The sequence below is a fragment of the Salmo salar genome, chromosome ssa06 (assembly GCF_905237065.1).
Source record: "Salmo salar chromosome ssa06, Ssal_v3.1, whole genome shotgun sequence".
Taxonomy (NCBI): Eukaryota; Metazoa; Chordata; class Actinopteri; order Salmoniformes; family Salmonidae; genus Salmo; species Salmo salar.
Window position 1 is genome coordinate 36,015,741 of NC_059447.1, and position 20,794 is coordinate 36,036,534.

General features: G+C 42.8%; 2 protein-coding genes across 10 annotated transcripts in view; both read right to left on the reverse strand.

Annotated features, from left to right (window-relative positions):
* Positions 1-724: 724 nt before the first annotated feature.
* LOC106607175 (protein LSM12 homolog A) lies at positions 725-9,463 on the reverse strand. The gene is made up of 5 exons (XM_014203841.2): positions 9,238-9,463; positions 3,917-4,050; positions 3,133-3,242; positions 2,426-2,552; positions 725-2,331 (listed from the first exon to the last, which is right to left on the reverse strand). The coding sequence occupies exons 1-5, from the start codon at positions 9,362-9,364 to the stop codon at positions 2,239-2,241; spliced, it is 591 nt and encodes a 196-aa protein (XP_014059316.1). The 5' UTR covers positions 9,365-9,463; the 3' UTR covers positions 725-2,238.
* Positions 9,464-14,259: 4,796 nt separating this feature from the next.
* LOC106607176 (histone deacetylase 5) overlaps positions 14,260-20,794 on the reverse strand; it is a 79,701-nt gene continuing 73,166 nt past the window's right edge. For 8 of the 9 annotated variants that reach the window (XM_014203848.2, XM_014203850.2, XM_014203846.2 and 5 more), the window contains 10 exons: positions 19,253-19,302; positions 18,901-19,008; positions 18,606-18,661; positions 18,297-18,384; positions 17,954-18,171; positions 17,666-17,784; positions 17,209-17,342; positions 16,925-17,009; positions 16,637-16,802; positions 14,260-16,407 (listed from right to left, as the gene is read on the reverse strand). In XM_014203848.2, the coding sequence (XP_014059323.1) occupies positions 16,368-16,407; positions 16,637-16,802; positions 16,925-17,009; positions 17,209-17,342; positions 17,666-17,784; positions 17,954-18,171; positions 18,297-18,384; positions 18,606-18,661; positions 18,901-19,008; positions 19,253-19,302 (1,064 nt within the window). In that variant the 3' untranslated portion in view covers positions 14,260-16,367. The remainder of the gene's footprint in view (positions 16,408-16,636; positions 16,803-16,924; positions 17,010-17,208; positions 17,343-17,665; positions 17,785-17,953; positions 18,172-18,296; positions 18,385-18,605; positions 18,662-18,900; positions 19,009-19,252; positions 19,303-20,794) is intronic. The other variant, XR_001329164.2, reaches the window with a different exon arrangement.

The following is a 20,794-nucleotide window of genomic DNA, read 5'->3' on the forward strand; positions in this document are numbered from 1 at the left end:
ATTTAATCGAGGTAAAAAAATAAATAAAAAAAGTCAATGAGTGACTAAGCATGCCATTCTATAGGGAAGAATAGACTCCTTTAATTGGTTGAGTGAATCTCCCTTGTATTTTTGATTATGTTGAGTAGCCCACAAATGCCCCTAGAAGCCCTCAATTTCTCATGACAGGTAGGCAGGCCTGCTCTATTTAATTCATTAAGTGAGTGAATAGGGAACATAGAGTATTTCAACACCCTTTGTGGCATTTCACCAAATAGATTTTTAGATGAAATGTCATTATGTACAATTCTAACAATGTGCCATGGTTCTTTGTTATGTAGATACATAATGTTTATTGAAGGCAAGACCTCAGAGCTTGGATACTGTCTGATATGACCTATTGAATGGACATGGTCATTGCTCGTTTACCACATCCATACATCTCATATCCCACCTTCATTTACATTTCTATGATGCCCTCTGCTGACAATTTGAAGGCATAGCAAAGAACAAAAATGGTTTGGATACAACTGCAATTCATCCATCCCAGATGATCCAGCTCAATAAAACCTGGCTATAAAAATGTTGAAATAATGCATTTAACAAAGAGTTGAAGATGAATTCCTTTTCCCTGAGAAAGGAATATTTTGATACGAGTGTAAACGAAAGACTGATTGCTACATCAACTACTAGAAAAACATGAACACCAAAGACATTAAAGAAAGAAACATGACAAACTGCAAACTTCGTTTTTTTCCCTCTTTTTTATTTCCATGTTACTAGCTATTTAAAAATAAAAAATAAAATACTGGGAAGGAAACCTTGGCAACGGCAGCCTCGTTGACACACGGTGGACGGGTAAACAACGCGGATGCCTGTCACAACTTAACCCCACTGGCCGAGCCTCCAATCAGGCTACATTGTTATAAACACGAGGCTGGGATAGGGGCCTTTGGGAACCCTGCTCCCCATCCCAGTCTCAAACATGGCAAGATATCTTTAGGTACATTTTTTCCAAAAGTGAATACAAAGCATCCCATACAGAACTGAGATCGATCTCATCGCACACGGTTCAGTGGCACGCCATATGATATTGGCCAACGTGGTTAATTCATTTGTTTTTTGTTTGAACATGGGAGGAATGCATTGAGTCGGGCGGAAGAGCAGATTTCATCTGCCAAAGTGTGTCAATGGTTGGTAGACAATAAGAGTGGGAGATGGAGAATGTAAGAGAGCTGGATTTCAATGTGGTCCCATCGTGGAAGAGGTACTGTATTGTAGAATCAAAGACCATGAGGGACAAGGATGAAAGGGAAGAGGAAAACAGCCCAGCCTCTAAAATAACATATGCCCCTTATCTTTAGCTTCCAGACTTAAAACTATACACAGAAAAACAGAGCAAATTTAGTTCAGGTGGGACCATGCAGCAAGAGCTTATGGGTAAAAGCAGACAGTCATGTCTGTTTGGAAAAAAGGAAAGCATTTCATGAAAATATTTCAAGCTACTAGAACCAAATGGGTGTTTACAACTTGTATTTTTTATGAAAGGACAATTTGGGGGAGGTATTTCAAGTCTATTTTATGTCAGATTCATAATGTTAACACAATTTGAGTGTTTCCCCAGTTGAGGGAAATCAGCAATTTCAATAACCTACTGGGTGCATGTTTGTAAGATTGTGAGAGTTCCCATTCATCCCATTCACACGGTGTCACTATTGGCATCCTTTCAGTCAGCTGTTAAAAAAATAACCATGTGCTTTCAAGAAAGCTATTAAAATTTGTGTTCTTGTCAAAACAGTATTTCAATATTAGAAAAGGTCCTTTATCTCTTACCATAAATTTCTACTGTTGAAATTTACGAAAAATGACTAGAAAATAGATCGACCAATGAACAGAAATCAAGTGACTTTTCTCTGTGAAATGGAAGTGAGGAGCAGGCTTGATGGCAGGAGGAGAGAAGAAACATAAGGGAAGGTAAGAGGTCAAGAAGAGGAGTGGGTGAGGAATGGTGGCAAATTGAGATTACTTTTGTTAGATTATCTTTAAAAATGAACTGGATATTTCCCCTCTCGGTTGGGACCCCTTTTGTTCTGTTCAAAATGTTGGACACCTCTGATGGAGGTGGGGGGGTGGAACACTGGCCTTGGTCTGATGTTGAAGAGGGGAAGAGAAAAGAACAAACCAAAACTTCCTTTGCCGTTGTGACCTCCCCCAACCAATTCCCCCTCCCACACCCCCTATCCGGACTGAACCTCCGGCTCAAGATGATAAAGTGGAGTCTTTCTGTGTTTGCTGTGCTTGTGGCCGTTGCACCGACTTCTGGCTCTCCACATCTCTAAAATGTTTCTCCACCTGCAGGGGACAAGACCAGTAACATTTTATCCTCAATCAACTTTCTGGTACTGCCATTCCTGTATTCCCTTCAATAGTGAAAAGGCATACTCACTATTTTGCGTACGTGACTTAAAGCGCTACCCTCTTTGCCTTTGCAGTTCTCCACCTGGTAAGGTGGGGATATGACCACGTCGTCCATCACCATGATGTTCTTCTCCTGCCATTTGCAGTCTTTGATGCTACAGAGAGATGGAGAATGTTTTTGAAAAAAAGCACCCAGTAACTTCCTTCAGTCAGGGTACTGAGGTTAAAGGCTTCAGGTCACACATTTAGACAGATGACTCCATGCAGCAGGTATCGGATGGTGGACAGGTGCATATCGAACAGCAACAACGCTGAATAAAATATACAAACAAATTAAACAAAAGAACATTACAGAATTAACAGCTTACATCAGAAATTGGTCAATCAGTGTTGGTACTGTAAGACTTACGGTCATAGGTCACTCACTGTAGTCTAGGCCAAATCAGGGATCAACACTACAATCCCATTACAACCAAGAGGTATAATGGAATGCATACTATTTGATAGGGTTTAAAACAAAACATTACTGAATCAAAGACTGCCATTCAAACAGGTCAATAAATCAGTGAAGGCAACTTCAACATCCAACGAGACTATTTAAATGCATTGGGCAGCACATTTTCTTTAAAACAGCCTTTCCTGGCCATTGGGGACCGTCATAGTAAGTAAATAACTGATGTTTCTATAGTTGGATAAAGCAGAGCCCCAGTATTAGAGACAAGAGATGATACTCACGTTTTATGTATAGTCTGGAATAGCTGTTGGCCCTCCACGGAGACTCCAGCACTAATTGCATATGCTTGGGATAACTTGTCTTCCTTTTCCGACCGTGCTCTGTTGGCAAGCTGCAGGCGTGTTGGAAAGGTGTGTTAGAGCTGTTTACAAAAGCCAACATTCTCAACTGAGAACCCTAAAAGCCCTCGGAAGTTAAAGTAGGTAAAAGGAAAAGGTTATATTTGGCATTGAAAGGAACTTTAAGGAATTTCCGCCCGTTAGCAATACAAATGAATATTAGAAACTGCTAACTGATAATTTGTGTCAAATGTGGAACAGGTGGGTTTTGTTTGATGCCGACCAAAGTTGAATGATATGGTGATGGAACATTTCATGATTTTTTTGGGCAAGACAATAGCCATTCATTCTTTAAATATGCAAGCAATCCATTCAGGTTAACCATATGGTTCCAATCAATATGTGAAAGCACCTAAAATTATACAATTAATTGACTCTGTGTTGGGATAGGGATTCCCAATACCAGTCCTGAAAAAAACCTGCACACCCCATTGGTTGTTCCAGCCCAGCATAACTACACCTGATTCAACTAGGATAATCAGCTTGCCTAAACAAATGACAGTCTTTAGTCTGACTCTGAACCACAATTAGCTGAATCAAGTGAGTTAGTGCAGGACTTATTGATAAAGCTAATGACAAAATGACCAGATGTCCAATGATTCTTCACTACTTTGTATGAGAAGATGTGTCAAGAAGGGTGTGAGGAGTGGTGATTGGCTGGTCTTACCTTGCTGACATTCAGAGATGCTAGTGGAGGAGGAGTTTCAGTGCGGTCATTAATGATGTCCACCTCAGACACGTAGGCTAAGTTAATCAGGACCACGTCGCTGACGTTAGCCTTTCCACTGGAGGGGGCGCATTCTGAAAGGGCAGTGGGTCAAGGCAATGTACTACACATTCAGAATGGAGGTCAAATTAGCAGCAGTTGGCATTAGACTAAATACACATGCAGGACTTGTATGTGAGGGAAACAATGGATCGGCTGGAATCATAACTATCACTTCTTCCACAAACATTAGGCTATGCCAGACCTGAGGTAAATCACCAACATTTTTATGTTATTGAGCTTAGGGAGAAGTCAGAACACACATTCTAAGTGGCAAAGTGCAGCTAGTCACAATAGTGCAATTTAGTCACTCAATAGTGAACCACTGACCAAATAGGCCTAATAAGTCAGCACACCATATGCTACTCTAGTAGAACACAAAATCCAAGCACAGCACCAATCCAACTTTGCCAGGTGCTGGAGATCCTCGGTGGAACAACTTCTTCCTTCACGCCCCCTATTCTGCCATTCAAGTTCAACAGCAGTCTAACAGCCTCCTCACAACAGAACATCCTGGGATCATGCATCCCCATAACCTAGTAAACAGGTCCAGGGTTCACCACGGCAGTCCAGGAACAGCCTCTTGCTTAAGAAACAATGCAGACGGTTACAACCCAGAACAGAAGTCCTAAACATAGGCTAAGCTCAGGACTTGAAAGTCAAACAAAACCACCAGCAACTAAACAAAATTAGCCCACTCAGAACTTCTCAAAGGAGATGTTTAAGAAGCAAGCATTTCACAGTTAGTCTACACCTGTTAACGAAGCATGTGACAAATACAACATTTGATTTGAAGACGGCATGAGGTGTATGCACTCCACCAGCAGATCCCCTTTCAACTCCGCTAACTTAAGTGAGGGGACAGAGTCCAATGCATTGTTTGTAAGGGAGGAGGTTGGGTAAGAACGAGCCACAATTCATCATGTGGATATCAGAAATACTGTTGAGCGAAAGAGGGCAAATAGCCTACTAGACAGATAAAAAATTATTGGCATACTAAGCACAACAGCCAAGAGTAGCCTTCACAAACACCCAACTGTGTTAAGCTCAAAGGATACTATCTAGTAGCAGCCTGCTCACTGCCCTTGAGACACGGTTTATAGTCTGGTGACAGACCAAATTCACAGACTCAGTCTGTGACCTCACAACAACCGAAGGCAGCACAGAACTTGCCCTTCAACTGATTTCCCAAAAACACCCTCAAACCTGAGCCAAGCTAATTATTGTCCTAATAAAAACAGGTTGGATATGAGTAAAAGTCTGGGAAGTAGGCCTGTGTCTTCACTATGGTTAGACACGTTTTCCCATTTCAAGGCAGGCAGACAGGTAAAGTGCTCAGAGCTGAACTCATTCAGGTTTACAATCCTTCATTATATGGCTGCTGCACTCCCTCCATAACAGTAATAGAGGGCTGTGGATTTCCTGTCTGACATCATGACCTTTCAGTGACTCACCAGCCTCAAGGGAAACAACCTAACATGCCATGAGGGTATGACTGACTGGATCTAGAAGCTTTATTTACCCCCGGTTCTATACAATGCTATTGTGTCACCCTGAAAACATGTCACACTGTGTGCTTCGATAAGCAAACTACCTCAAGTGAATAGGCCGACATGATACACATCTTGAAGAGTGACTTGCCCCTTTGACCTGGGCCTTAGCATTGGGAAAAACACCCTCTATGCATCTCACAACATCCACAAAAAAAGTAGACTAGATTTAACAACCTTAACATTGTAGATCTGTACTCCGGGCTACTCATCAACTGACATTGATAAAATGCCTCTAATTTAACAAGATCAAATGAGCAAAGTCTGAGGATTCTGAGGCAGTACTACCTTCCAGCCAGGTAAGACACCTGTGACATCCACCGGAACGTGAAGGTATGGAATGCACACTGTTGAAATCCACAATGCTGATGCAGTGTGATAACAACTCACTGACAGACACAGACATCACATTCTTTCCCCTGGCTGTGGCTGCAGTTGTTCCACTATCACAGAGTGGTCTGACTCTGGGCCTTTCTGTCCTATACCAGGCAGAGGTGAAAGATTATCCCGCACAACCAAGCAAACAGAATTCTTAGTGCTCTGCAATGTATGTCTGTGTGAGCAAATAGTCCAAATCAAATGGCTTACTTAGAGTTCTGCAGCATATCAAATCTAGCAGTTTTCATGAGCGTCTATTTCTCTAAGCAGTGCTCTGTGCAGGCCTGAAAAGGAATTTAGCTGGGCTAAACGCACAAGTTAGTGAGCAAGAGATGTGTATAATACCTCAACTTCACCCAACCTATATTGTATGAGGTCTTCTCCAAATGTTGCCTGTAAAAAAATCCACCTGACTTTATCCTATCGACATCACTCAAGTCTAAGTTTGTTTTACTCACTGCTTTAGCACACGCCACCAACTCTGATGTCCTTGCTGGGTCTGAATCCTGGCTTAGGAAGGCCACCAAAAAAAAAAATCTGAGATTTCCATCCCCAACTACAACATTTTCCGTCAAGATAGAACTGCCAAAGGAGGAGTTGCAATCTACTGCCTCATTGCCTGCATCCGCGGTCAAACGACCACCCCTCATCACTGTAAAATGCTCCCTTAAACACTTGTGAGCAGGCCTTTCTAATCGACCTGGCCCGGGTATCCTTGAAGGATATTGACCTCATCCCTTCAATAGAGGATGCCTGGTCGTTCTTTAAAATAAATTTCCTCACCATCTTAAATAAGCCCCATGCCCCTTTCAAAAAATTTTGAACTAAGAACAGATATAGCCCCAGGTTCACTCCAGAACCGACTGCCATCAACCAGCACAAAAACATCCTGTGGCGGACTGCACTAGCATCGAATTGTCCCCGCGATATGCAACTTTTCAGGGAAGTCAGGAACCAATAGACGCAGTCAGTCAGAAAAGCAAAGGCTAGCTTATTCAAAAAGAAATTCGCATCCTGTAACTAAGGCCAAAAAGTTTTGGGACACTAAAGTCCATGGATAACAAGAGCACCTCCTCCCAGCTGCCCACTGCACTGAGGCTATGAAACACTCACCACCGATAAATCCACAATAAATCGATCATTTCAATAAGCATCTCTACGGCTGGCCATGCTTTCCTCCTGGCTACCCCAACCCCGGCGAACAGCTCCACACCCCTGCAGCTACTTGCCCAAGCCTCTCCAGCTTCTCCTTCACCCAAATCGCAGATGTTCTGAAAGAGCTGCAAAACCTGAGCCCTTACAAATCAGCTGGGCTAGACAATCTGGACCCTCTCTAAAATTATCAGACGCCATTGTTGCAACCCCTATTACCAGTCCCTAAAGATTGTAAAGCTGCCACAGTCACCCCCCCTCTTCAAAGGGGGTGACACTCTGGACCCAAACTGTTACAGAAATATATCCATCCTGCCCAGCCTTTCTAAAGTCTTCGAAAGCCTAGTTAATAAACAGATCACTGACCATTTCGAATCCCACCGTACCTTCTCCGCTGTGCAATCCGGTTTCCGAGCTGGTCACGGGTGCACCTCAGCCACGCTCAAGGTATTAAACGATATAACCGCCATCGATAAAAGACAGTACTGTGCAGCCGTCTTCATCGACCTGGCCACATTCTTATCGGCAGACTCAACTGCCTTGGTTTCTCAAATGACTGCCTCGCCTGGTTCACCAACTACTTCTCAGATAGAGTTCAGTGTGTCAAAATCAGAAGGCCTGTTGTCCGGACCTCTGGCAGTCTCTATGGGGGTACCACAGGGTTCAATTCTCAGGCCGACTCTCTTCTCTGTATACGTCAATGATGTCGCTTTTGCTGCTGGTGATTCTCTGATCCACCTCTATGCAGATGACACCCTTCAGTATACTTCTGGCCCTTCTTCGGACAAGGTGTTAACTAACCTCCAGACGAGCTCCTTCCATGGCCTCCAACTGCTCTTAAAATTCAAGTAAAACTAAATGCATGCTCTTCAACCGATCACTGCCCGCCCATCCAGCATCACTACTCTGGACGGTTCTGACTTAGAATATGTGGACAACTACAAATACCTAGCTGTCTGGTTAGACTGTAAACTCTCCTTCCAGACTCACATTAAGCATCTCCAAACCAAAATTAAATCTAGAATCGGCTTCCTATTTCGCAACAAAGCATCCTTCACTCATGCTGCCAAACATAACCTCGTAAACCCGACCAAACCTCGACGATGTCATTTATAAAATAGCCTCCAACACTCTACTCAACAAATTGGATGCAGTCTATCACAGTACCATCCGTTTTGTCAGCAAAGCCCCATATACCACCCACACCACTGCGACCTGTATGCTCTCGTCGGCTGGCCCCCACTGGCTCCAGGTCATCTATAAGTCTTTGCTAGGTAAAGTACCTGGTTAAATAAAGGTGAAATAAAACATTTAAAAATGTAATGAAATACAAGTCTGCACAGTCACATAACATATTTCACATCTTCCAATATAGCTACAGCTAAGAACATGCATATAGCTAACGTTAATGCATTTCTCAAGTCCGCGACAAAACACTTGACAGGGGTCAAAGTACTTAGGTAGGCAGTTACTACCGCACTACTAGTTAACGTTAGCTTGAGTAGTTAACCTAAGAACTTGACAGTCACACCTTTCTAAACTGTCACCAGTGAATCATTGCGTGTCAGTTTCGACAACGTAAGCTAACCAGGGGTGGGTAGCTAGCTATATCATTACATGACTAGCCATCAATGTTCTTTAAATAACCATTGTTTTAGAGCATAAGACAATTCTAAGCGTGGTCTGCTAGTTAGCTCTTTTTCTAGCTGCATGCTAACTGTTATTAAGAATTTGCCAGGCATAACGCCCCTTGGAGCTGCCAGATAGTGATCCATACAAGGACTGACAGTGCTAACGCTGACCACAATAGCTTGTGTTAGCAAGCATTATGGCACAATACTATGCCAACTTCGATAGCTAGCTGGCTAACAACAAATATTAACTCAAGATTATACAGATTCTAAACTTACCACACCTGGCTTGAAATAGAAAGTAACAAGGTTTAAAGTAACTGAACGGAACCGTATTTAAATCGTGTGGTTAGCTACGTTTTGATCAAGAGTAAGCTAGTTAGCTCCCTAGCTAGTCTCGACTACGCTTGCGCGGATCTCAATTTGGCAAAGAGAGACCAGTTACCCCCAGGCCCCTTACAGCCTGGAAGACCACCGATTTAGTGACAACGGAAAATTGTAAAAAGGATACTCAAAGTCAACATCTTGGACTGATAGTCAAAGGCAACGACCTCTCCTTGCAATTGCTGCCCCAAGCAGGTGAGGCAGGAGACATGGCTCCCGACACTGAAATACTCCCCCGGTCCAGGAGCCGCCATCTTCTCCGCCAGGAAACGGGAGCGCCAGATTTACGTAAATATACGCCGTGGCGTCACTGACTATAGCTAGGGAATGTTGATGGGCGTGTCATAGATTATCAATCAGTCATGAGGTGGAGAATTGGACCGCCCAGGGAAGTGTGATCAGAGTGGAACCGATCTGGACCTTTAATTGTCCTGATCTAGTAATATTTTATTAGAAGTCCTTCTCGCCACAATAAAAGTCATTCATTTCTTTGACATGAAAAAACGTATGTCCGACTTGCTAACTGGTTGAACGCGAAACGTGTATAACGGCAACCAGTTACCAAGTTCGACTATAAGGCACACTAGCACATGAACGGCGGCAATAGTACTTCTCAAGATGTTGAAATATTGGTGAGTAGGCCTACGCATAAAAACATATCGTTAATTCACTCACACTGTTTGGAGACTGAATTTGAGGGTTGCTTTGACCACACACACATCCCTCATCACAAGCACCAGAGTTGGCATTTCACATTCATCTTATTTTTCCACCATAAATGTATATGTGGAGTGGACAGTCCTTAAGATATGCTTTTGACTTGCCTGTTACAAGCCCAATTACCGACTGGGCACTTTCCCTGGGGGCCCCACCATATAAAACACATCATAAGCCATGACAAAATGTGTACAATTGCAGGAAATTCACTTTAAAAACGCAAACTGAGAAGAAAAAAAAATACTTTAAAATAACCACTCTCATCCACTTTACTATTTAAAGCCATGTATGTTATCCCACAACCAACACAGTAAATGAAATATTTTTACTCTGTGTATTGGAGCAGTGAATCGCTTTATTGAGTTTGACAATTAACAGGCCCACTTTAAAAAAAAGAAAGAAAAGATACTCAAATAGGATGTCACAACATTACAATGAGTAATAAAAAAGGGCTTTAAAATTTACACAAAACCTGAAATAAAACAGTAATCAGACTCAACATTCCCTTTAAGATCCTTGCTAACCCACAAGGTGGCGTGTGCACAATGCAACTCATGAAAAAAATTCTTAGGGACAGCGATTTTCATCCATAATAGTCACAGTAATAGATTGCTCAAATAGCGTGTATTGCACATGTGTACACATATATGCACTTATACACGTGAGTAGCAATTAGTATAAACACATTTGTATTGTCGCAACAGGAAAGCATTTGAAAGAACACATGAAATTAAGGAATGTGCTTTGATCAATTCAAAAACGTCTGCATTAGTTATGACCAGAAGAGAGAAAGAATATTTAAAATATAAGGTAAAAGACGGTCACATATTCAAACATCCAACCACAGAAAGTGGAGATTGAAACACCAGCGCAGTGGAAGGACACAATGTAAGAGACACTTCTTTCCAAAGTCAAAAAATATACAATTACTCTTTGAACCTTGACGATCATAGGTCACTACATATACACAACGTATGAAATATCAATAAATATACATTATTTACTGAATAGCAAAATAGTGTGGCAGCAACAATAAAGCTATCTTCAATGGTGGATAAGTCGATATAATTTACAGACTTGGACGTCTTCCAGTATCTGTTTAGACAGAAAGAAAATATTTGCATGGTTGCCACTTGTAGTAGTTGTTTTGTCTAAGGCAACACACAAAAACATTTCTCTATTCTGTGTAGACTTTCTTGATTTGAGTGTTGTTTTTTTTGCTGCCCCTCCAACATACCCACAGGAAAAAAGCTGACCTCCAAAACACACCTCAGTTCAATTAAAGAAAAAGGGTAATTCTGTCATCTCACCCACGGGACAGCCCAATAACCCTGCCATACAAGGTGGAGGTACAAAACTATGCACCAAATCTCAAATGGTCAATGATCTACATCAAAACATTACAAAACAAGGTCACAGTAGTCCCATGTACTGCAAGCACCCCCCCCCCCCACACACACACACACCATAGCCACATGTAAAAGGAAGTAGGAACTGCTGTGTATATTACATATGTGAGTACAGTGGCAACCACCAACAATTTCGCAAGTGAAGAGTGTTTCAATTCCTACCCTGGTGACATGATTGTGACAACACCGTGATTAGAGTTCGGTCAAATGGCAAATGCCTGTTTTTTCTGTGACATCAGGTCACATGTGCTCCGCCTGGGAAGTAGTACCACTGGAGAACAACACAGAAAGAACAAACCATGGTCGGTATGACAACGGGAGCTATAAGGGGTAGTTCACTCACCATTCAAAGTTTCAGACCACGAAGGTGCTCTAATGTCAACATGATTCCAAGTCCCACACCATTGGTTAAGTAGATCCAGCTATACCGTGTATTCGGAAAGTATTTAGACACCTTCATTTTTTCCATATTTTGTTACATTACAGCCTTATTATAAAACTACACACAATACCCCATAATGACAAAGCAAAAACAGGTTCTTAGATTATACATTTTTTGTAAAAACATAAATATCATATTTACACAACTATTCAGACCCTTTACTCAGTACTTTATTGAAGCAACTTTGGCAGCAATTACAGTCTGGAGTATGACGGTACAAGCTTGGCACACCTGTATTTGGGGAGTTTGTACCATTCTTCTCTGCAGAGCCTCAAGCTCTGACAGGTTGGATGGGGAGCGTTGCTGCACAGCTATTTTCAGGTCTCTCCAGATGTTCGATCGTGTTCAAGTCCAGGCTCAGGCTGGGCCACTCAAGGACATTCAGAGACTTGTCCCGAAGCCACTCCTGCGTTGTCTTGGCTGTGTGCTTGGAAGGTGAACCTTCACCCCAGCCTGAGGTCCAGCGTGCTCTGGAGCAGGTTTTCATCAAGGATCTCTGTACTTTGTTCCGTTCATCTTTCCCTCAATCCTGACTAGTCTCCCAGTCCCTGCCACTAAAAAAAACATCCCCATAGCATGATGCTGCCACCACCACGCTTCACCGTAGGGATGGTGCCAGGTTTCCTCCAGATGTGACGCTTGGCATGCAGGCCAAAAAGTTTAATCTTGGTTTCATCAGACCAGAGAATCTTGGTTTCATCAGACCAGAGAATCTTGTTTCTCATGGTCTGAGAGTCTTCAGGCAAACTCCAAGCGGGCTGTCATGTGCCTTTTACTGAGGAGTGGCTTCCGTCTGGCCACTACCATAAAGGCCTGATTAGTGGAGTGCTGATTGGACATGTGGAGTGCTGCAGAGATGGTTGTCCTTCTGGAAGGTTCTCCCATCTCCACAGAGGAACTCTGGAACCATCGGTTTCTTGGTCACCTCCCTGACCAAGGCCCTTCTCCCCCAAATGCTCAGTTTGGCCGGGCGGCAAGCTCTAGTCTTGGTGGTTCCAAACTTCTTCCACTTAAAAATGATGGAGGCCACTGTGTTCTTGGGGACCTTCAATGCTGCAGAAATGTTTTGGTACCCTTCCCCAGACCTGTGCCTCGACACAATCCTGTCTCAGAGCTCTACGGATAATTCCTTTGACCTCATGGCTTGATTTTTGCTCTGACATGCACTGTCAACTGTGGGACCTTATATAGACAGGTGTGTGCCTTTCCAAATCATGTCCAATCAATTGAATTTACCACAGGTGGACTCCAATGAAGTTGTAGAAACATCAAGGATGGTCAATGGAAACCGGATTCACCTGAGCTCAATTTCGAGTCCATTAGCAAAAGGTCTGAATACTTATGTAAATAAGGTGTTGAGGTTTTTTATTTTAGATACATTTGCAAAAATTCTAAAAAGACCAGTTTTTGCTTGGTCATTGTGTGTAGATTGGTGGTAATTTTTTTTTTTAAATACATTTTGAATAAGGCTGTAACGTAACAAAAAGTTGAAAAAAAACCCATCAAGGGGTCTGATTACTTCCCGAATGCACTGTATGCTTGAATCCCAAATAAATGGTAAAGATGATCTGATTTCAACATTTTAGACAGTGCCAGTGTCCAACTTTCCCATTCATTTGGGATTGGAGCATAAAGCGTGATCTACTTGAGATGGACATGGCGTCATATAGACTTAAAATGACAGGGCTGAAAACCTCAAACTTATATTTTGGATTGAACTAGGCTAGCCCTTTGTGTTTCATATGAAAAAGGGTAACTAGTGAGGGAGTTAGGCGTTGACACCCTTTTAACGTTCATGAAAACGTTGTCACTATAGTTATTACAGTATGTAGATAAGTTCAATATACAGTTGTGTGACAAAGGGACAAAAGTACCTTACGATGGTGAGTGGACAGGGAGAGAATTAAATATATGATTACAGGGAAGAACTCTATAGAAATAACCTATTCCTTAATGATAGTTTTTTATCTCAATAAAGAAAACAGATGCAGAAGACTTGGTCAGTGTTATGTTACATTGCTTGAAATAAAACAAAATGATCAATGTAGACAAGCTCTGCACCACACATTATCTTCTGAGAGTATGCTGGTTAAAGAGATTCTCCGGTACTTTTGGATACTTAACTGGTAGTTCTGAAAGTTGTGCTAACGAGAAAAAAGTGGCCCCCGACAATTGTGTATTACATCACATATGTGCAGATATGTGCACCATGTCATTGATCTCTCTCTGCTGTAGGTGTACCATGTACATTTCGCTAGCTGGCGAAGGGCTGAAGCTCATTGGTTTTACTCAAATTGCTAAGGGGCTGGCCCAGGTGGGGGAAAATGCCACAGCATAGCATCCAAAAAAAGTGGCATTTAAACTAGGGATTGCGTAGCTAATTGAGGTAAGACAGTAATTCTCCTAATTAATTATGCATGTATGAACTACACATTGACACATCCAGCCCAAAGCTGGAGGTTTAAAAAAATACTTAGTAGTCGTCAAAGTTCCGGAGTATGTCTTTAAGGGAGGTGTCGGTTACCATTCTCTAGTAGATATACTTGATTTGTATGAATCCCTCAAGCATGATGATAGATTGTGCTAATTCCCACTGAAAAATATATTTTCCAAAGACCTCTTTGCATTTAATTTGTTTGATCATACGTGTCAAGTGCAAACACTTTCAATTGATTGAGAAATATAAATATTGATAACAACAGAGACCAGATAACACAGCACCTGGACACTAAGTCAAACAAAGGGTTTATGACAGCTGACAAGTGGGCAACAGTTGAGGAATTGGGGTATTGCAGTGTAAACATCTAAAGTGGTGCTGGCTCATGGTTATTTGCCAAATGAGATCGATCCACATATCACCAAATCACAATTTCTGTTCTCTTTTTTTTGTGTGGAAAAAACAAATGGCACTTAGAAAAAAGGACAAAACATTGATAGCAAAACTAACACTGTGTGCTTAGGTGGCTTTAACATTAAATGTTTTTTTTTTTTTTTACTCTTCTCAAATGTAATATTCATATCCAATTTGATTGGATTAACACTATTATTGTCATTATTCGTATACATCTTATATTTTATTTTTTACAAAATAAAACGTTTGTTAAAAAAAAAAAAAGTGACCAAGTTCAGTCCTTCCTCTCTAAATAAATGGAAAAACAATGAGTTTGTTATTGAACCGTTTCAGGTTGAAGGGTTTGCCAGAGCAGAACAGGATGCAGTATTTACAAGTGACAGGAAGTGACATAGAAAAAAAAGTTGGTCGTTGTAGCGTTCAAATTTCCTCACAATCATACCGTCAGCCGCATATGTACGGGTCGGGATTGATAAAGGACGCGAAAAAAACCTCAGTTGTTAAGGCCACACAGACCTTTGACCTAGAGTATTACACGAACCCAGAAAGAGAGAGGACATAGGAGTAGAATCCTATCTCTGCGGAGATAGCTGAAATGGTGTATTCTCTGGAGGAAATTAAGGCATTTTGAAAGAAACAAACATACAAACAAAACAGACATGAGAGTAACAAGTGTGTGGATTTGTCTTTCTGTCCTGTGTTCTGCTAAGTGGTGGTGTAGTTGGTGTTAACAGGGATATTTAATATAAAAGGCACCAAGTTCTTCTAAAAACGTCTTTCTCCAGTCTCATGACCACCACAAGTCTCCCAGTCGCAGCAGCGCGCGAGACAAAAGGTTTATAATCCAAGCATTATTCCACAAAATCCTTCCTCGTCCAATCCATGGGCTTCCATTACGCCAAGCAGTAAATTTGATTCTGGGTATGCATGTGTCCTTTTTTGATAGTCCAAAGTAGAAGGGTAAAAACCACCTCAAAATGCATTCTGTCTCATACAAAGTGGAGGGAGCTGAGACTTCCTGAAGAAAAAAGAAAAGGCTGTATTGGAGAGATATGTTGTCTCCTTCAGCCAGTAAGTCCCCCTTGGCAGGCTCCACAGCTCGACCTCCACTCCACAACCACAGCTGATATCGGATACAGTGAAAGGAATATACAGTATTTATATATATATGCAAATATACATATCATATATGTTTGTGTGCTTCTTTGAACAGATTATTGAATAGACGCATGAGAATACCAAATGACAGACAAAATAGGAACAGAGGTACGCATGCTCTGAAAGGAAGAGCATTATTCATTGATACAACCCCATTGTTGTTCCGCTGTTGGGAACTTAGTGTGTATAGTATAATGCGGGTGTGTTTGAGTGTATTTGTGGCTGTTGAAATATTTTTGCTGCTTGTTGGCTTTTTCAGTTCTAATGTTCCTGAAAAGTATAAAGTATGACAAGAAATGTACAAAGCTTCTCGGGCCTCATAGCCGAGGTACCCTCCTGGATCCACTGCCTTCTGCTTACAAAAAAGATTGAAAGAAAAAAGCAAGACACAGGCTTCTCAAAAGGTCCCGCCTCTTCCTGCTTCTCCACCAATCACGCATATCTGCCGCTGCCCCCTTTAGGTCAGTGTGTGTGTTCCCGCCTCTCCTCTCCCACACACACACACACTAACAAACTTACCTCAGTGAGTTGGAAAGGGAGGCTAGCACAAGTCCATCAATCCTCAGAAAACGGAAAGAGGTGAGGCGAGGGCTGGAAAGAGGAGAGGATGACAGGAGAAGGCTAGTGCCGAAGGACGTGGAGACAAAGGTGTTGCGCTGTCGTGACAACTCTGTTTCCTCCTACAAGACAGGCTCCTCTTCCATTGGCTCTTCTGTAGACCTGCAGGTACACCAAATAGGAAACAGCATGACAGACATTAGCCTCTTAGTCATGCCAAAATAAAAGCCCTTACCAACGAAGGTCGGGCAAAACGTATATGATAAGTATACACCATAACAAGTCTCAGTAGAACTTCAGGCCCACAGCCTTGTGAATGAATCTGATGTCTTAAACAGCCATTCCAAAACCACATAAAATCCCCAAAAGAGTGAATGGTGCAGGTGTTTACCTGCTGGTCTCCGTGGAGACGGTGGAAGCGGCGGCCTGCTCAGTATCCACGGTAAGCGATGCCATGGCGGTGACCGTGTCGGCCTCGTCCTTCTCTCTCCGCTGGGCATCCATTAAGGACTGGCCCACCGTGGGAGCCAACCTTTGGAGAGAGCTCCAGTGTTTACCTGCAGGGAGAGAGAGAGTCGTGTCAGTTAAGGTTGACGTGATACACATGACACAAACACAACTAAGTGCATATGTGAAGGTAAAACACAATGATCATTTTGATTTTAGCAAACTAACTCACTCTGTATCTCGATGACCCTCTCCAGAGAGGCAGCAGCTTTTGGACAGGGCTTCTGTTGCAGGACAGCCTGTGGCAGGGGGTCCAACTGACAGAGAGTGTGTAGAGGGTGAGAGAGTGTGATTGTGTGAGACAGAGTGTAGAGGGAGAGAGCGAGAGAGATCGACAGGTTGGGATGTAAAAACAAAGAATTTCCTCTCTGAAGAATTACATCCATCTCTACCAAATGACATGTAGTGTATGTGACATCCCGCCACTTTCCCCTCCTATAGCAGATGATGTCATACCTCATCGCCGAGCAGGGCCGCCACGCAGGACTCGGAGGCGTCACAGATGGCCGTGAGGTCGTGACCTCCTTCCAGCGCCAGGACCACACGTCCCCCCGCCAGCTTCATCAGCTGCTTGGTGAGGTGGCCGAAACCTGAGGATGGTTCAACACTGTACTGACCCTGTACTGAGTATAATCTGAGTAAATCATGAATTGATGTAAATAGGAGAGGTCTAGACGGAAAATTTAGTTTTGTGCAGGTTTATGAAGTAAAGGCCCCATGATAGGAAATAATTGAGGTACTTCAATATTCCTATGGAATCTCTGGCTTTTCTTCTAGTGGTTAAGTACTATTCTTCCAGCAGGGGGTAGTAGTGTATATACAATTAGCTGGAGGACCCTCTTATAAAAGCACACACTATGGAAAAGGCTTGGCAGAAAAACTGACACGTAAAACGGAGTAATGTTCAACTTACATTTAGCAGTGACGTTGTATCCTCCCAGAGGGGACTGGTGGCCCTCCACGGCATCAAACCCAGCAGACACTAGGACCACGTCAGGGGAGAACTCGTTGGCTATAGGCATCACCACCGTCCTGTATAACAGACAAGATGGAGAACGACATTTTAATTTCATACGTTTCCAGACCATCTGCAAGAACTAAGCAGCGTGCAAATTGCTAAATAAGCAGAGCCTGTTCATATGAATGAAAGATCAGTGCCAATGTTGCTCCTCATTCAGCTAATGACCAACAGACTCTTCACCTGAAGGCAGTCAGGTACTCCACGTCACCCATGGGCGGTTCTACGCCCCCTGTCCAAGCGATGTTTGTGTTGAAGCCAACACCAGGTCCAACCCCCACCTCTTCAGGAGCCCCACTGCCGGGGAAGAAGTTTCCATCGTCGTAGCGATGCATGGAAATGTAAAGTACGTTGGGGTCGTTGTAAAAAGCCTGCTGTGTCCCGTTACCATGGTGAATATCCTGGACAGAATGGATATGTGAATAATAATACATGACCAGCATTGATCACATAACGTATGGTATATGTTTTGGTATCATGACAACACTAGCACATACAGGGCCTCGCTAACATGCGACAAACTAACCCAGTCCACGATGAGGATCTTGCTCACTCCTAGTTTCTGCTGTAGCAGCTTGGCTGTGATGGCCACTGAGTTGAAGAAGCAGAAGCCCCTGCAGACAAAAGACACACAAAATAAGTCCATTTTTCTTTTATCAGCAGAAAACAGGGAGATTGTTTAAGGCCACTGCCCAGTAGCTACTCAAAAGGGACGCTTGTACCAATTATTGTATCAACCATAGCACACGCCATGTCTCTATGGAACTGAAACCAACTCACTTGAAGCCCCCTAGCCACTCCCCTGCCCTACCCATGATTCCCTGGGTGTACTCACATGGCAGTGGATTCCTCAGCGTGATGGCCTGGTGGACGCACCACGGCAAAACCGTTCTGAAATGGAGAGAGAGAGAAACAGTTTGTGATAAAATGTTGAGTAGGCCTATCCATCAACAAAATCAAGTGATGAAGTGCTTATTGATCAGGGTACTACTGGTGTCCACCCATGAACAAACCCACAGGGTATATTACATGATTATTACATATTGTTCATTTTAAATTAAGGTGAAAGGTTGCCCCTGACAACTTTCAAATCAAACAGTAGTGGAACGGAGAGAGGCAGGTAATGTTACCTTCAGTTCCCCGGCGGCCACTTTGAAAGCCAGCTCGATGACGCAGCCAACAGCCATTCGGACAGCGCCAGAGGAGTGCATCTCGTTCCACACAGTGTCACTGTCCACCTGCAGAGGGCAATAGAGAACACACTCATCCCCACCCTGCTACTGTTCTTTTAACACTGATAACATGATGACACTGCTGTAGGTGATGTAATGCTCAGCTTTGTGCTGCTTATGTTGAATGAATATCCTACAATTAAACTGCATGACATTTTCTGATACTGTATTATTATCGAATCTCTACCTCTAAATAAAATATAACTGTAACTCCATTATAAATGGATGGATGGATAGATGGAACACTCACCCCAATGCCTCCACAGGGCAACACAGCATACATCTTCTGACTGATTGGACCTTAAGGAGCCAATCAGGGAGCAAAGGTTAGGTTGTGGTTTAAACAAGTTAAACACCATTTAGCCATATTTCCACATTTTATGACACACCTTTTAGCCTTCCTAGCAGGGAGTTCTTTTCCCAAGATGCTCGGGATACAGTGCATTCGGAAAGTATTCAGACCCCTCGACTTTTTCAACATTTTGTTAAAGCCTTATTCTAAAATTGATTAAATGTTTTTTTTCCCCCTCTTTATCAAGCTACACACTATACCCCATAATGACAGCAAAAACATTTATTTTTTATTTTTGAAAATGTATTTAAAAAACCCCTGAAATATCACGTTTACATAAGTATTCAAACCCTTTACTTAGTACTTAGTTGAAGCACCTTTGGCACACCTGTACTTGGGGAGTTTCTCCCATTCTTCTCTGCAGATCCCCACAAGCTGTCAGTTGGATGGGGAGCGTCGCTGCACAGCTATTTTCAGGTCTCTCCAAAGATGTTCGATTGGGTTCAAGTCCGGGCTCTGGCTGGGCCACTCAAGGACATTGAGACTTGTCCCGAAGCCACTCCTGCGTTATCTTGGCTGTGTGCTTAGAGTCGTTGTCCTGTTGGAAGGTGAACCATCACCCCAGTCTGAGATCCTGAGCAGGTTTTCATCAAGGATCTCTCTGTACTTCGCTCCATTCATCCTTCATCATGTGCCTTTTACTGAGGAGTGGCTTCAGTCTGGCCTCTCCACCATAAAGGCCTGATTGGTGGAGTGCTGATTGGACATGTGGAGTGCTGCAGAGATGGTCGTCCTTCTGGAAGTTTCGCCCATCTCCACAGAGATGCAGCACTCTGGAGCTCTGTCAGAGTGACCATCAGGTTCTTGGTCACCTCCCTGACCAAGGCTCTTCTCCGCCGATTGCTCAGTTTGGCCGGGCGGCCTGCTCTAGAAAGAGTCTTGGTGGTTCCAAACTTCTTCCATTTAAGAATGATGCAGGCCACTGTTTTCTGGGACATTTTTTGGTACCCTTCCCCAGATCTGTGCCTCGACACAATCCTCTCTTGGAGCTCCACAGACAATTCCTTCAACCTCATGGCTTGGTTTTTGCTGACATGCACTGTCAAATATGGGACCTTATATAGACAGGTGTGTGCCTTTCCAAATCATGTCCAATCAATTGGAGTCCACCTGTGGTAAATTCAATCAAGTTGTAGAAACATCTCAAGGATGATCAATGGAAACAGGATGCACCTGACCTCAATTGAGTCTCATAGCAAAGGGTCTGAATACTTACCCTGTTTACGTATCTTTTTTTTTATACATTTGCAAAAATGTCATTATGGAATATTGTGTGTAGATTGATGAGGAAAAGCTTTTAAAATCCATTTTAGAATAAGGCTGTAACATAGCATAATGTGGAATAAGTCAAGGGGTCTGAATACTTTCCGAATGCACTGTATAATTGTTTTTTTTACTATCGATGTCTGCAAGTCCTGTTCTGCTCAGCACCACACAGAG